At 50.0% G+C, this 12908-nt stretch overlaps 1 protein-coding gene across 1 annotated transcript in view; it reads right to left on the reverse strand.

Annotated features, from left to right (window-relative positions):
- Positions 1 to 10906: 10906 nt before the first annotated feature.
- The window catches only part of EEPD1 (endonuclease/exonuclease/phosphatase family domain containing 1), a 179575-nt gene continuing 177573 nt past the window's right edge, over positions 10907 to 12908 (reverse strand). Inside the window, exon 7 of the mRNA XM_066585616.1 lies at positions 10907 to 11609. Coding sequence (XP_066441713.1) covers positions 11410 to 11609 — 200 coding nt within the window. The 3' untranslated portion in view covers positions 10907 to 11409. The remainder of the gene's footprint in view (positions 11610 to 12908) is intronic.

Genomic DNA, 12908 nt, shown 5'->3' on the forward strand with positions numbered 1-12908 from the left:
TAGGCGAACAAAGGCGGCATGCTGGGGATGGGGGGATGGCAATAGCGCTCCGGCCGTGGACAATACTGTGGCATGCTGAATTGGCCGCCTCTCCGCCAATGCGCTGGGGAAGTCAGAGCGCAATAAAATGGCCAGATGCAGTAGCTTACCTCGGCTTTCAGTAGTCCTGTGTAAAACTTGGCGAAGTACGCAAAATATCCATAAAACGCAGGCAAATGTTCGACTCTCTGTGCAACATTAATTTTTAGTAGTCCTGTATAAAACTTGGGCAAAAGCACAAAAAATATCCATAAAACGCTGGCAAATCTTGAACTGTCAGTGCACACGAGTGCATGTAGTCCTGTGTAACGCGCGGGCAAAGCACGGAGCACGTGACCCTCGTGCACGCGGGCAAAGCACAGAGCAAGTGACCCTCGTGCACGCCAGCTTAAAGGGGTTGTCCCGCGAAAGCAAGTGGGGGTATACACTTCTGTATGGCCATATTAATGCACTTTGTAATGTACATCGTGCATTAATTATGAGCCATACAGAAGTTATTCACTTACCTGCTCCGTTGCTGGCGTCCTCGTCTCCATGGTGCCGTCTAATTTCAGCGTCTAATCTCACGATTAGACGCGCTTGCGCAGTCCGGTCTTCTCCCTTCTGAATGGGGCCGCTCGTGCCGGAGAACACAAACTCACCTTTTTTTACCGTCCTGTAGTTCGGCACCTGAGAGGTGTAGACCGTGTTTGAAAAAGCATTAAGCTTGCGCTCCCAGCCTAGAGCATGAATCCGAGCACGATTCGCGTCTAACACAAACTCACTGTTTTCACCGTCCTGTAGCTCGGCACCTGAGAGGTGCAGACCGTGTTTGAAAAAGCATTAAGCTTGCGCTCCCAGCCTAGAGCATGAATCCGAGCACGATTCAAGTCTAACACAAACTCACTGTTTTCACCGTCCTGTAACTCGGCACCTGAGAGGTGCAGACCGTGTTTGAAAAAGCATTAAGCTTGCGCTCCCAGCCTAGAGCATGAATCCGAGCATGATTCGCGTCTAACACAAACTCACTGTTTTCACCGTCCTGTAGCTCGGCACCTGAAAGGTGTTATTGTTCATCCATAAGCATAACGACCCTTATCATTAAGTGATTTGTGATATGTATTTGGTTGTCCTCTGACGCCTCCTTTCATAATACTGCTGCAATCAAATAAGTGAACTAAGGCCTCCTGTCCACGGGCGATTGTTCATTGCGTTATCCGTGGTGATAATCCGCACACGGGTAACACATTCCATAGGATATCTATGCAAAACGCAACCCGATGTACACGAGTGGAAATCCATTGCGATTTTTGAACCTCGTGTAATAAAAATCGCAGCGTTTTGGTGTGAATCGGGTGCGCATCTGCAGACCACCATGGCGGCTTTGGCACACAAATGCACACAAAAATAAAGCACATATATTGCATATATTTTCACGTCCGTGAAATTTGTGTGGGAACCCATTGAAATCTCTGTGTTTTATGCAAAAACGCTCGTCTGCAGAAGCCCTCAGAGGTGTTCGAAAATCGTAAGGCATAAATTTCCAATTACTGTAAACTTTAATCTTCTATACCTCATCTTCACATATAATTACTTCTAATCTACTTCCTCAGTGTCTCTCCCCAAACTGCCCACAGACCTTATAGAATCTTACAGTCAGAGGCTCCTTTCTGATACTGTTGTCTGCATTGCAGAACAATCAGGATGAGTTTATGGAAGCTGCTGCAGATGAATCATCGTCTCTATAAGTGGGGCCTGTATCGACAAGCCGGGAAATCTAGCAGGAAAACTGATATATAGTCACAGCATCCTCACTAGACACTTTGTACTCTGAATATATAACAGGGTAGACTAAGTATCCTGACAATCTCTGTGTAGAAATACAGGAACATATCCCCTCCCCATCTGAATTGGATTGCATTACATAATCACAGTTCGGTGTTATGACTGCTACTTATGTGTCCATATATGTAGAATTCAATGCATATTGGCTAGATCTGGCAATTTTACAAAAAGATAGATATATAGTAGACCAATAAAATGTAAAAGTTCATTTTCAAGAGCAATTAGTAAATTAAATTAAAATTTCTATTAGTCGTGATGGAGTCTTTCCCAGTGTGTCTTATTAGTAATAACTAGGGATGAGCGAGCATACTAGTCCGAGCTTGATGCTCGTTCGAGTATTAGGGTGTTTGAGATGCTCGTTACTCGAGACGAGCACCACGCAGTGTTCGAGTTACTTTCACTTTCATCTCTGAGAAATTTGCGCGCTTTTCTGGCCAATAGAAATACAGGGAAGGCATTACAACTTCCTCCTATGACGTTCCAGCCCTATACCACCCCCCTGCAGTGAGTGGCTGGGGAGATCAGATGACACCCGAGTATTTAAATCTGCCCCGCCCGCGGCTCGCCACAGATGCATGCTGACATAGATCAGGGACAGTGCTGCTGATGCTGCTATAGGGAGAGGGTTAGGTGTTATTTTAGTCTTCAAGAACCCCAACGGTCCTTCTTAGGGCCACATCTGACCGTGTGCAGTACGGTTGAGGCTGCTTTTAGCAGTGTTGCACAATTTTTTTTTTTTGTATATCGGGCGTGCAGACCATAGCGTCCTCAGTCTGCAGTCATTTTACTCACTATAGGGGCAGTACTGGTGAGGTAGGGAAAGAGGTATACTGGCTATATAGGCAGTGGGCTTTTTCCCCAAAACTTCCAAAAAATACAATATTAGGCCTGCCTGTCACTGCCTTCAGTTTACTGCGTCTCTGCTGGGGGTAGTAGTTGTTGAATTAATAACCAGCCTTGCGCATAATTGTTGCCTGCCTCTGCAGTGCATTACATACGCGAAGTCAGCCTCCAACAGGGCAATCGAAATACAGTGCATATCACAGGTAGTGGGCTTTTTCCCAAAAAGTTCAAAAAAATACAAGATTTGGCCTGCCTGTCAGTGCCTTCCGTTTACGGCGTCTCTGCTGGGTGTAGTAGTTGGTGAATTAATACCCAGCCTTGCGCATAATTGTTTCCTGCTCTGCAGTGTGCTACGTACGCGAAGTCAGCCTCCAACCACAGGCCAATAGGCGGCACATTTAATTACAGCGTTGTGTTTCTGCTAATTTCGTAATACACCATGCTGAGGGGTAGGGGTAGGCCTAAAGGACGTGGACGGGGGCGAGGACGCGGAGGCCCAAGTCAGGGTGTGGGCACAGGCCGAGCTCCTGGTCCAGGTGTATCACAGCCGACTGCTGCGGGATTAGGAGAGAGGCAAGTTTCAGGGGTCCCCAGATTCATCTCACAATTAATGGGTCCACGCGGTAGACCTTTATTAGAAAATGAGCAGTGTGAGCAGGTCCTGTCGTGGATGGCAGAAAGTGCATCCAGCAATCTATCGACCACCCAGTCTTCTACGCCGTCCACAGCTGCAACTCTGAATCCTCTGGCTGCTGCTCCTCCTTCCTCCCAGCCTCCTCACTACATAAAAATGACACATTCTGAGGAGCAGGCAGACTCCCCGGAACTGTTCTCGGGCCCCTGCCCAGATTGGGCAGCAATGGTTCCTCTCCCACCAGAGGAGTTTATCGTGACCGATGCCCAACCTTTGGAAAGTTCCCGGGGTCCGGGGGATGAGGCTGGGGACTTCCGGCAACTGTCTCAAGAGCTTTCAGTGGGAGAGGAGGACGATGATGATGAGACACAGTTGTCTATCAGTGAGGTAGTAGTAAGGGCAGTAAGTCCGGGGGAGGAGCGCACAGAGGATTCGGAGGAAGAGCAGCTGGACGATGAGGTGACTGACCCCACCTGGTTTGCTAAGCCAACTGAGGACAGGTCTTCAGACGGGGAGGCAAGGGCAGCAGCAGGACAGGTTGGAAGAGGCAGTGCGGTGGCCAGGGGTAGAGGCAGGGCCAGAGCGAATAATCCACCAACTGTTTCCCAAAGCGCCCCCTCGCGCCATGCCACCCTGCAGAGGCCGAGGTGCTCAAAGGTGTGGCAGTTTTTCACTGAGAGTGCAGACGACCGACGAACTGAGGTGTGCAAGGTTTGTCGCGCTAAGATCAGCCGGGGAGCCACCACCACCAGCATGCGCAGGCATATGATGGCCAAGCACCCCACAAGGTGGGACGAAGGCAGTTCACCGCCTCCGGTTTGCACCACTGATTCTCCCCCTGTGCCCCAACCTGCCACTGAGATCCAACCCCCCTCTCAGGACAAGGGCACGACCGTCTCCCGGCCTGCACTCACACGCTCACCTCCACTGTCCTCGGCCCCATCCAGCAATGTCTCTCAGCGTAGCGTCCAGCCGTCGCTAGTGCAACTGTTTGAGCGCAAGCGCAAGTACACCACCACGCACCCGCACGCTCAAGTGTTAAACGTGCACATAGCCAAATTGATCAGCCTGGAGATGGTGCCGTATAGGCTTGTGGAAACGGAGGCTTTAAAAAACATGATGGCAGCGGCGGCCCCGCGCTACTCGGTTCCCAGTCGCCACTACTTTTCCTGATGTGCCGTCCCAGCCGTGCACGACCACGTCTCCCGCAACATTGTACGCGCCCTCACCAACGCAGTTACTGCCAAGGTCCACTTAACAACGGACACGTGGACAAGCACAGGCGGGCAGGGCCACTATATCTCCCTGACGGCACATTGGGTGAATTTAGTGGAGCCTGGGACCGAGTCAGAGCCTGGGACCGCTCACGTCCTACCACCCCCAGAATTGCGGGCCCCAGCTCGGTAGTGGTATCTGCGGCGGTGTATGCTTCCTCCACTAAACCACCCTCCTCCTCCCCCTACGCAACCTCTGTCTTGCAATCAAGATGTGTCAGCAGCAGCACGTCGCCACCAGTCGGTGTCGCGCGGGGTGGCAGCACAGCGGTGGGCAAGCACCAGCAGGCCGTGCTGAAACTACTCAGCTTAGCAGAGAAGAGGCACACGGCCCACGAACTGCTGCAGAGTCTGACAGAGCAGACCAACCGCTGGCTTTCGCCGCTGAGCCTCCAACCGGGCATGGTCGTGTGTGACAACGGCCGTAACCTGGTGGCGGCTTTGCAGCTCGGCAGCCTCACGCACGTGCCATGCCTGGCCCACGTCTTTAATTTGGTGGTTCAGCGCTTTCTGAAAAGCTACCCACGCTTGTCAGACCTGCTCGGAAAAGTGCGCCGGCTCAGCGAACATTTCCGCAAGTCCAACACGGAGGCTGCACCCTGCGGACCCTGCAACATCGGTTTAATCTGCCAGTGCACCAACTGCTGTGCGACGTGCCCACGCGGTGGAACTCTACGCTCCATATGTTGGCCAGGCTCTATGAGCAGCGTAGAGCTATAGTGGAATACCAACTCCAACATGGGCGGCGTAGTGGGAGTCAGCCTCCTCAATTCTTTACAGAAGAGTGGGCCTGGTTGGCAGACATCTGCCAGGTCCTTGGAAACTTTGAGGGGTCTACCCAGATGGTGAGCGGCGATGCTGCAATCATTAGCGTCACCATTCCTCTGCTATGCCTCTTGAGAAGTTCCCTGCAAAGCATAAAGGCAGACGCTTTGCGCTCGGAAACGGAGGCGGGGGAAGACAGTATGTCGCTGGATAGTCAGAGCACCCTCATGTCTATATCTCAGCGCATTGAGGAGGAGGAGGGGGAGGAGCATGAGGAGGGGGAAGAGACAGCTGCTGAGGGTACCCATGCTTCTTGCCTGTCATCCTTTCAGCGTGTATGGCCTGAGGAGGAGGAGGAGGATCCTGAAAGTGATCTTGCTAGTGAGGACAGCCATGTGTTGCGTACAGGTACCCTGGCACACATGGCGGACTTCATGTTAGGATGCCTTTCTCGTGACCCTCGTGTTACACGCATTCTGGCCACTACGGATTACTGGGTGTACACACTGCTCGACCCACGATATAAGGAGAACCTTTCCACTCTCATACCCGAAGAGGAAAGGGGTTCGAGAGTGATGTTATACCACAGGACCCTGGTGGACAAACTGATGGTAAACTTCCCATCCTACAGCGCTAGTGGCAGAAGGCGCAGTTCCGAGGGCCAGGTAGCAGGGGAGGCGCGGAGATCAGGCAGCATGTACAGCGCAGGCAGGGGAACACTCTCCAAGGCCTTTGTCAGCTTTATGGCTCCCCAGCAAGACTGTGTCACCGCTCTCCAGTCAAGGCTGAGTCGGCGGAAGCACTGTAAAAGGATGGTGAGGGAGTATGTAGCCGATCGCACGACCGTCCTCCGTGACGCCTCTGCTCCCTACAACTACTGGGTGTCGAAGCTGGACACGTGGCCTGAACTCGCGCTGTATGCCCTGGAGGTGCTTGCTTGTCCTGCGGCTAGCGTCTTGTCAGAGGGGGTGTTTAGTGCGGCTGGGGGAATCATCACGGATAAGCGTACCCGCCTGTCAACTGACAGTGCCGACAGGCTTACACTCATAAAGATGAACAAAGCCTGGATTTCCCCAGACTTCTCTTCTCCACCAGCGGACAGCAGCGGTACCTAAACAATACGTAGGTTGCACCCGCGGATGGAAGCATCGTTCTCTATCACCATAAAAAACGGGGACCTTTTTGCTTCATCAATCTGTGTATTATATTCATCCTCCCCCTCCTGCTCCTCCTCCTGAAACCTCACGTAATCACGCCGAACGGGCAATTTTTCTTAGGCCCACAAGGCTCAGTCATATTACTTTTGTAAACAATGTTTATACGTTTCAATTCTCATTAAAGCGTTGAAACTTGCACCTGAACCAATTTTTATTTTAACTGGGCTGCCTCCAGGCCTAGTTAAAAATTAAGCCACATTAACCAAAGCGATTAATGGGTTTCACCTGCCCTCTTGGTTGGGCATGGGAAATTTTTCTGAGGCACATTAGTACTGTTGGTACACCAATTTTTGGGGCCCTCGCCTACAGTGTAATCCTAGTAATTTCTATGTTCTTCGCCTGCACTCATGCTACAGCAAGGTGTGTGGGGTTGGCCCACACTTTTGCTACATAAATGTAACTGGAGCCTTGTCTATACTGCAACTACTGAAATGTGAAAGAGACTGTTATCTCCCTAAACTGCTGCAACGGGAATGTTACTGTGGCCTGTCTTGACTGCTACTACTACTGAAATGGAACTAATACTGTGCTCCCCCTATACTGCTGCTTCGGAATTGTTACTGGGGCAGTCTTGACTGCTACTACTACTGAAATGGAACTAATACTGTGCTCCCCCTATACTGCTGCTTCGGAATTGTTACTGGGGCCTGTCTTGACTGCTACTATTACTGAAATGGAACTAAGACTGTGCTCCCCCTATAATGCTGCTAGTGATATGTTACTGGGGCCTGTCCCTAATGCTACCGCTGAAATGTAACTAATTCTGGGCTCTGCCTATACCGCTGCTAATGCTATGTCACTGGGGTGTGGAAACGGAGGCTTCCCAAAGACATGATGGTGGCGAGGCCATTTATCACCAACGCGGTTACTGTTAAGGTGCATATAACCACGGACACGTGGAGAGGACACGTAGTGCCTCACAAACATCCCCCTCCTCCTCCAACAATGAAAACATTCTTGCCAAATACCTTTACATTGGTCTGTCTGGTGGCAGTCCAAGAATTTCACCTTTACCGACACAAGAGAGCCCCCCCCCCCATCCCCCCGCCACGGCCCACTTAATCCTGGCCACCTTCCGAAAACCAACTAAATAAAACCGCGCTACTAGGTCCGCAGTCGCCACCACATTCCCACCAACGCGGTTACTGTTAAGGTACATATTACCACTCTGACTGGGGCATGCACTGTGGGCCGAAGTACACCTGTATTGTATGTGACGTTAGCTCTGCTGAGCAGGGCACTGCAATGGGATACATTTATGTACCGCCGATGCGTTCCAGGGAGCAACCCATGCTGTGCGTCCACAGGGACTTCACATTAGGGATTTGTACCTGCCAGTGTCTATGTATTAAAAACCCCGGTCAGACTGGGGCATGCAGTGTGGGCCGAAGACCACTTGCATTTAATCGGACGTTACCTCAGCTGTGCTGGGCAATGCAATGGGATATATTTATGTACCGCCGGTGGCTTCCTGGGACCCACCTATGCTGTCGGTCCACACAGAGTTGTAACTGCATGTGTCTACCTATAAAGAACCCCAGTCTGACTGGGGCAGGCAGTGTGGGCCGAAGCCCACCTGCATTAAGCCTGACGTCACCTCAGCTGTGCTGGGCACTGCAATGGGATTTATATATGTACCGCCGGTGGGTTCCAGGGAGCCACCCATGCTGTCAGTGCACACGGAATTCCCATTGCGGAGTTGTACCTGCCTGTGACTATTTATAAAAAACCCCGGTCTGACTGGGGCATGCAGTGTGGGCCAAAGCCCACCTGTATTTAATCTGACGTTAGCTCTACTATCCGGGGCACTGCATTGGGACAAACTACAGGAGCAATACAGCGCTAATGAGACGTGCACAGCTACGCTAGCTTTGGAGTCCGCTGTAGGCCCGCGATTGCTGAGGGTTTGTGCAGAGGCCTATGTCCTGGGTGCAGTGAAAGTCTGCTTCCAGCCTAGGATTGCTGAATCTGTGGGCCGAGGCCTATGCCGTGGGCGCGGTGCAAGTCTGCCATGCTTGGCCGCTCAAATCAATTTTTTGTTCATGTCTTGGGTTTCCTAGGACACACCTATGCTGTTGGTGCAAACTTAGTTCCCATTGCGGTGTTTGACCTGTCTGGCACAAAGGCACTGACTGACTTGGGTAGGGGGCAGAGAGCTGACGGCTTTCCCCTTGCAGTGTGGATTGAGCTATGCGACACCTTGACAGAATGAATACTGTGTGGCACATGGATTCCCCATTGCTATGGCCACGTTTGCAGCTCCTGACGGAGGTGGCACAGGATTGGAGTTCTCATTGCTTCTGTACAGCATTGTGGGCTATCGCCCCGCCCCTTTTAAAGAGGGTCGCTGCCTAGCCATGCCAACCCTCTGCAGTGTGTGCCTCCGGTTCCTCCTCATGGCAGACGCACTTATAAATAGACATGAGGGTGGTGTGGCTATGAGGCCAGCGTGTGGCATGAGGGCAGCTGAAGGCTGCGCAGGGACACTTTGGTGTGCGCTGTGGACACTGGGTTGTGCGGGGGTTGGGCAGCATGTAACCCAGGAGAAGTGGCAGCGGAGTGTCATGCAGGCAGTGATTGTGCTTTGTTGGAGGTAGTGTGGTGCTTAGCTAAGGTATGCCTTGCTAATGAGGGTTTTTCAGAAGTAAAAATTGTTGGGGGGGGGGGGGGGACTCTTGCCGCTATTGTGGCTTAATAGTGGGACCTGGGAACTTGAGATGCAGCCCAACATGTAGCCCCTCGCCTGCCCTATCCGTTTCTGTGTCGTTCCCATCACTTTCTTGAATTTCCCAGATTTTCACAAATGAAAACCTTAGCGAGCATCGGTGATATACAAAAATGCTCGGGTCGCCCATTGACTTCAATGGGGTTCGTTACTCGAAACGAACCCTCGAGCATCGCGAAAAGTTCGACTCGTGTAACGAGCACCCGAGCATTTTGGTGCTCGCTCATCTCTAGTAATAACTAAGACTTCATGCCCCCACATTCACACACAATTGCTAAAAGTAGGATTTGCAAATTTTGTAGTCGGGAGAGAGAGATCAGCTTTTCCCGAACAGTTAAATCACCCATAACCTATGGACAGTAGTTTACATTCCTTGGGTTGGAAGGTACGACAGGAGGTTTTAAGTAAGTGGAGAGTGAGTTGGAGGCAGTAGGTAACGTCAGGGGTGAAACGGAGGCACTGCCAACCAGGTGAATCGCCTTCCCCTAAGGGTCAACGTATGATATCGGATAAAAAGCCTGGTGCACGGCGCAAACTTCCAAAAAAGTGCTCGTATGACAAATAAGAGGAGACACTTTTGTATTTCAATGAAGAAGCAATAAAACACGCTTTAACGCAAGAGAGTCTCTTCATCAGTTACATGTAGCTGTATGGGCAAGAGGAACAGCAAGTAGCTCCAGCAATCCTCTTTCCCCTTCTCCCCCTGCAGCTACATGCTGTCTACTATCAGTGTAAGGCTCATGCACACAGACAGATTTTTGCAATAACCCTTTCTAAGATGCCATGGAAAAATAATTCTTCATGTATACGAGCAGAAATCAATTACGGTTTCCGTTCGCGGATGAAAAAAAATCACGACATGCTCTATTTTAATGTGGTTCCCTCACGGATGGCTTCCACTGAAGTAAATGGAGGCCATCCGACTCGTGGCCCATCTGCAATTGACATTGCGGAAGGAGTGCGGATTCCATGGAAAAAGCAGGAGTTTGAAAAAAAATCTGTACTGCGCATGTCTGACTACGAGCCATGTGGACCATCCGCAGTACAGAGAAGCCGGAAGAAGACCAGTCCACGCGGACACTGGCGAAGATGACAGGTACGCAGGGTCATCCGCTGCGGTCAGGGCTGGATTCCGTGCAGGATTCTGCAGGCGGAATCCGGACCGGGCATGTGCATTAGGCCTAACTGATGAAGAGGCTCTCTTGCGTTGAAACGAGTTTTATTGCTAGCTTCATTTAAATACAAAACTGTCCTCTCTTATTTGTCAGTGAGCATTTTTTTGGACGTTTGCGCCGTGCACCAGGCTTTTATCTGGTGTTATAGGAGGTTTATAAAGGCAGGAAGGGCAGAGAGCGGGTGGTGATTTCCTGCAAAAGTATTAAATAGGAATTAAACTGCTTCTAAGAAGCGATGGCTCCATTGGACTCTAAAGGCTGCTTATGGCTCTTATGACTTCTAAACTTCCTGTAATCATAACCATTGAGTCAACAGCCCCAATCTATCTGGCATTATTACAATTAGGCTATCTATGCAGAAAAGATCATTAATCTTGAGCACCAATGAAGAACAGTAACATTGTGTTAAATAAACATACTCCGAGTGCATTTTATTTGAAGAGCTGTTTCATCACATTATTTAGCCGTCTGGCTCCAGTAGCTTTAAAGTGGTTAAAAGTGCATAGTTAAAAAGTTGAAAATGGTCTTAACATATATTAAAAAAAAGCATGCGATCGCCAGGTAACCTTATTAATGTAACTGAGAATAATCACTGACAGTGTTAGAGGTCGTCTTATACAGTCTTGTATTATTGCCGCACCCCTCAGTCGGAGGATAAAAGTCTCTCTCTGGTACATTTTCTTTCTACTCCATTCATGGCCTGCGTATGGCACACAGGCAGCAGAAGCGGGCGGTTAGAGGAAGCAGCATTCTACGACATCCGCTTGTTGACATCACTGGTGATGGAACATGTGGATCCCAATGGTATTACTTGCGCTATGCGGGTGCAGCATTTCTGGTTCACAGTACAGTCAGTATACGGGGAGTAACCCCTGCTTCTAGGGGGAGACGGAAGAGCTACATTCATCTTTTTTTATCTTTCATGCTTAGAATTCGCTTTGTTACATTCCACAGTGACACCATTTGCTTTCGATGCTAATTCCTTCTTATTGCAGTCTTTCTCCAGGTAAAACTCTGCCAGTACAGGACAATGCTCTGACGCTACCCCTCCCCATGACCAGTTATCTGGAATCCACGGATTTGTTAGTCCTTCTCTCACCACTAGAGAATAACCTGCAGAGAAGAAAAGATCGTTAGCGGCTCTCGGAGCTGACAGTAGGTTGCATATTTACGTTTTGTCTAGATTCTGCAGGGCATATTTGTCATTTTATCAATATTTCATTGCTACAGCAGAACAGAGTATTGCCAACATAGTTTATCACCCAATTACTATGAGAAAGTATGTGCCCAACTACCAATGCAAGAACAAAAAAATAGGGGCTCCTGCACACTGGCGAGAGCGATATCGGGCCCCGCAGGCGGTTTTCGCCCATTGATTTCAATGAGGCCGGCGCTGCTGTCGCCGGCCGCATTGAAGACAATGGTCGATATCGCTAACAGAAAGAGCATGTTGTGAATTGTTTTCTGCACAGCATCGCAACGCGGTGCTATGCTGGAAAACATTGCAAATGTGAATGAACCCATTCTAAAGAATGGGTTTTATATTTGTGCGTCTCACAGCACACAAATCTCGCACGAGTTTATCGCCAGTGTGCAGGAGCCCTCAGGGTGGTTTCATACCTGCACTTGCAGTCCTCTTAAAACTGATCAGTTGTTAACTGAATTTGGACTGATGACAAACTGAAGCTGAACTAATGCATGCATGCAAATACCTTTTTGGGGTTACAGTAGCTGATTTGATATGCAGGTCATTGCACACTTCACAAGTTACACTCTGGAAGGTCTGCCAGAGCTCTTCCTCCAAGCCAGCACAATGCACACAATACACACTCCTGGCTGGTGGGTGGTGGCTGGGGTTCTCCCTCCCCTTCCTCTTCCCTTCCCTTCCCTGTCCCACTGAAGTCACCTGTTTTGCTTTGCAGTGTACTGATAAAAACAAATCCATACAACACTGAAAGCAGAAAGAATCCATACAGTTTGCTGCTCTCTGTCTTTAATTTTAATCCAAAAAACAAAATGGAAAGGAGCTTTCTAGAGATGAGTGAGCACCAAAATGCTCGGATCCTCGTTGCTCGAGTCGAACGTTCCGCGATGCTCGATAGTTCGTTTCAAGTAACGAACCCCATTGAAGTCAATGGGCGACTCGAGCATTTTTGTATATGACCCATGCACCGCTAAGGAAAACCTATGAAAGTGATCGAAACGACACAGAAACGGATAGGGCAGGCGAGGGGCAACATGCAGGGCTGCATATCAGATTCCCAGGTCTCACTATTAAGCAACAATAGCGGCAAGAGTGCCCCCCCCCTAACAATTTTTACTTTGGACAAACCCTCATTAGCAAGGCACCACACTACCTCCAACCAAGCACAATCACTGCCTGCGGAACACAACGCTGCCTCTACTCCTGGG

The sequence above is a fragment of the Eleutherodactylus coqui genome, chromosome 12 (assembly GCF_035609145.1).
Source record: "Eleutherodactylus coqui strain aEleCoq1 chromosome 12, aEleCoq1.hap1, whole genome shotgun sequence".
NCBI lineage: Eukaryota > Metazoa > Chordata > Amphibia > Anura > Eleutherodactylidae > Eleutherodactylus > Eleutherodactylus coqui.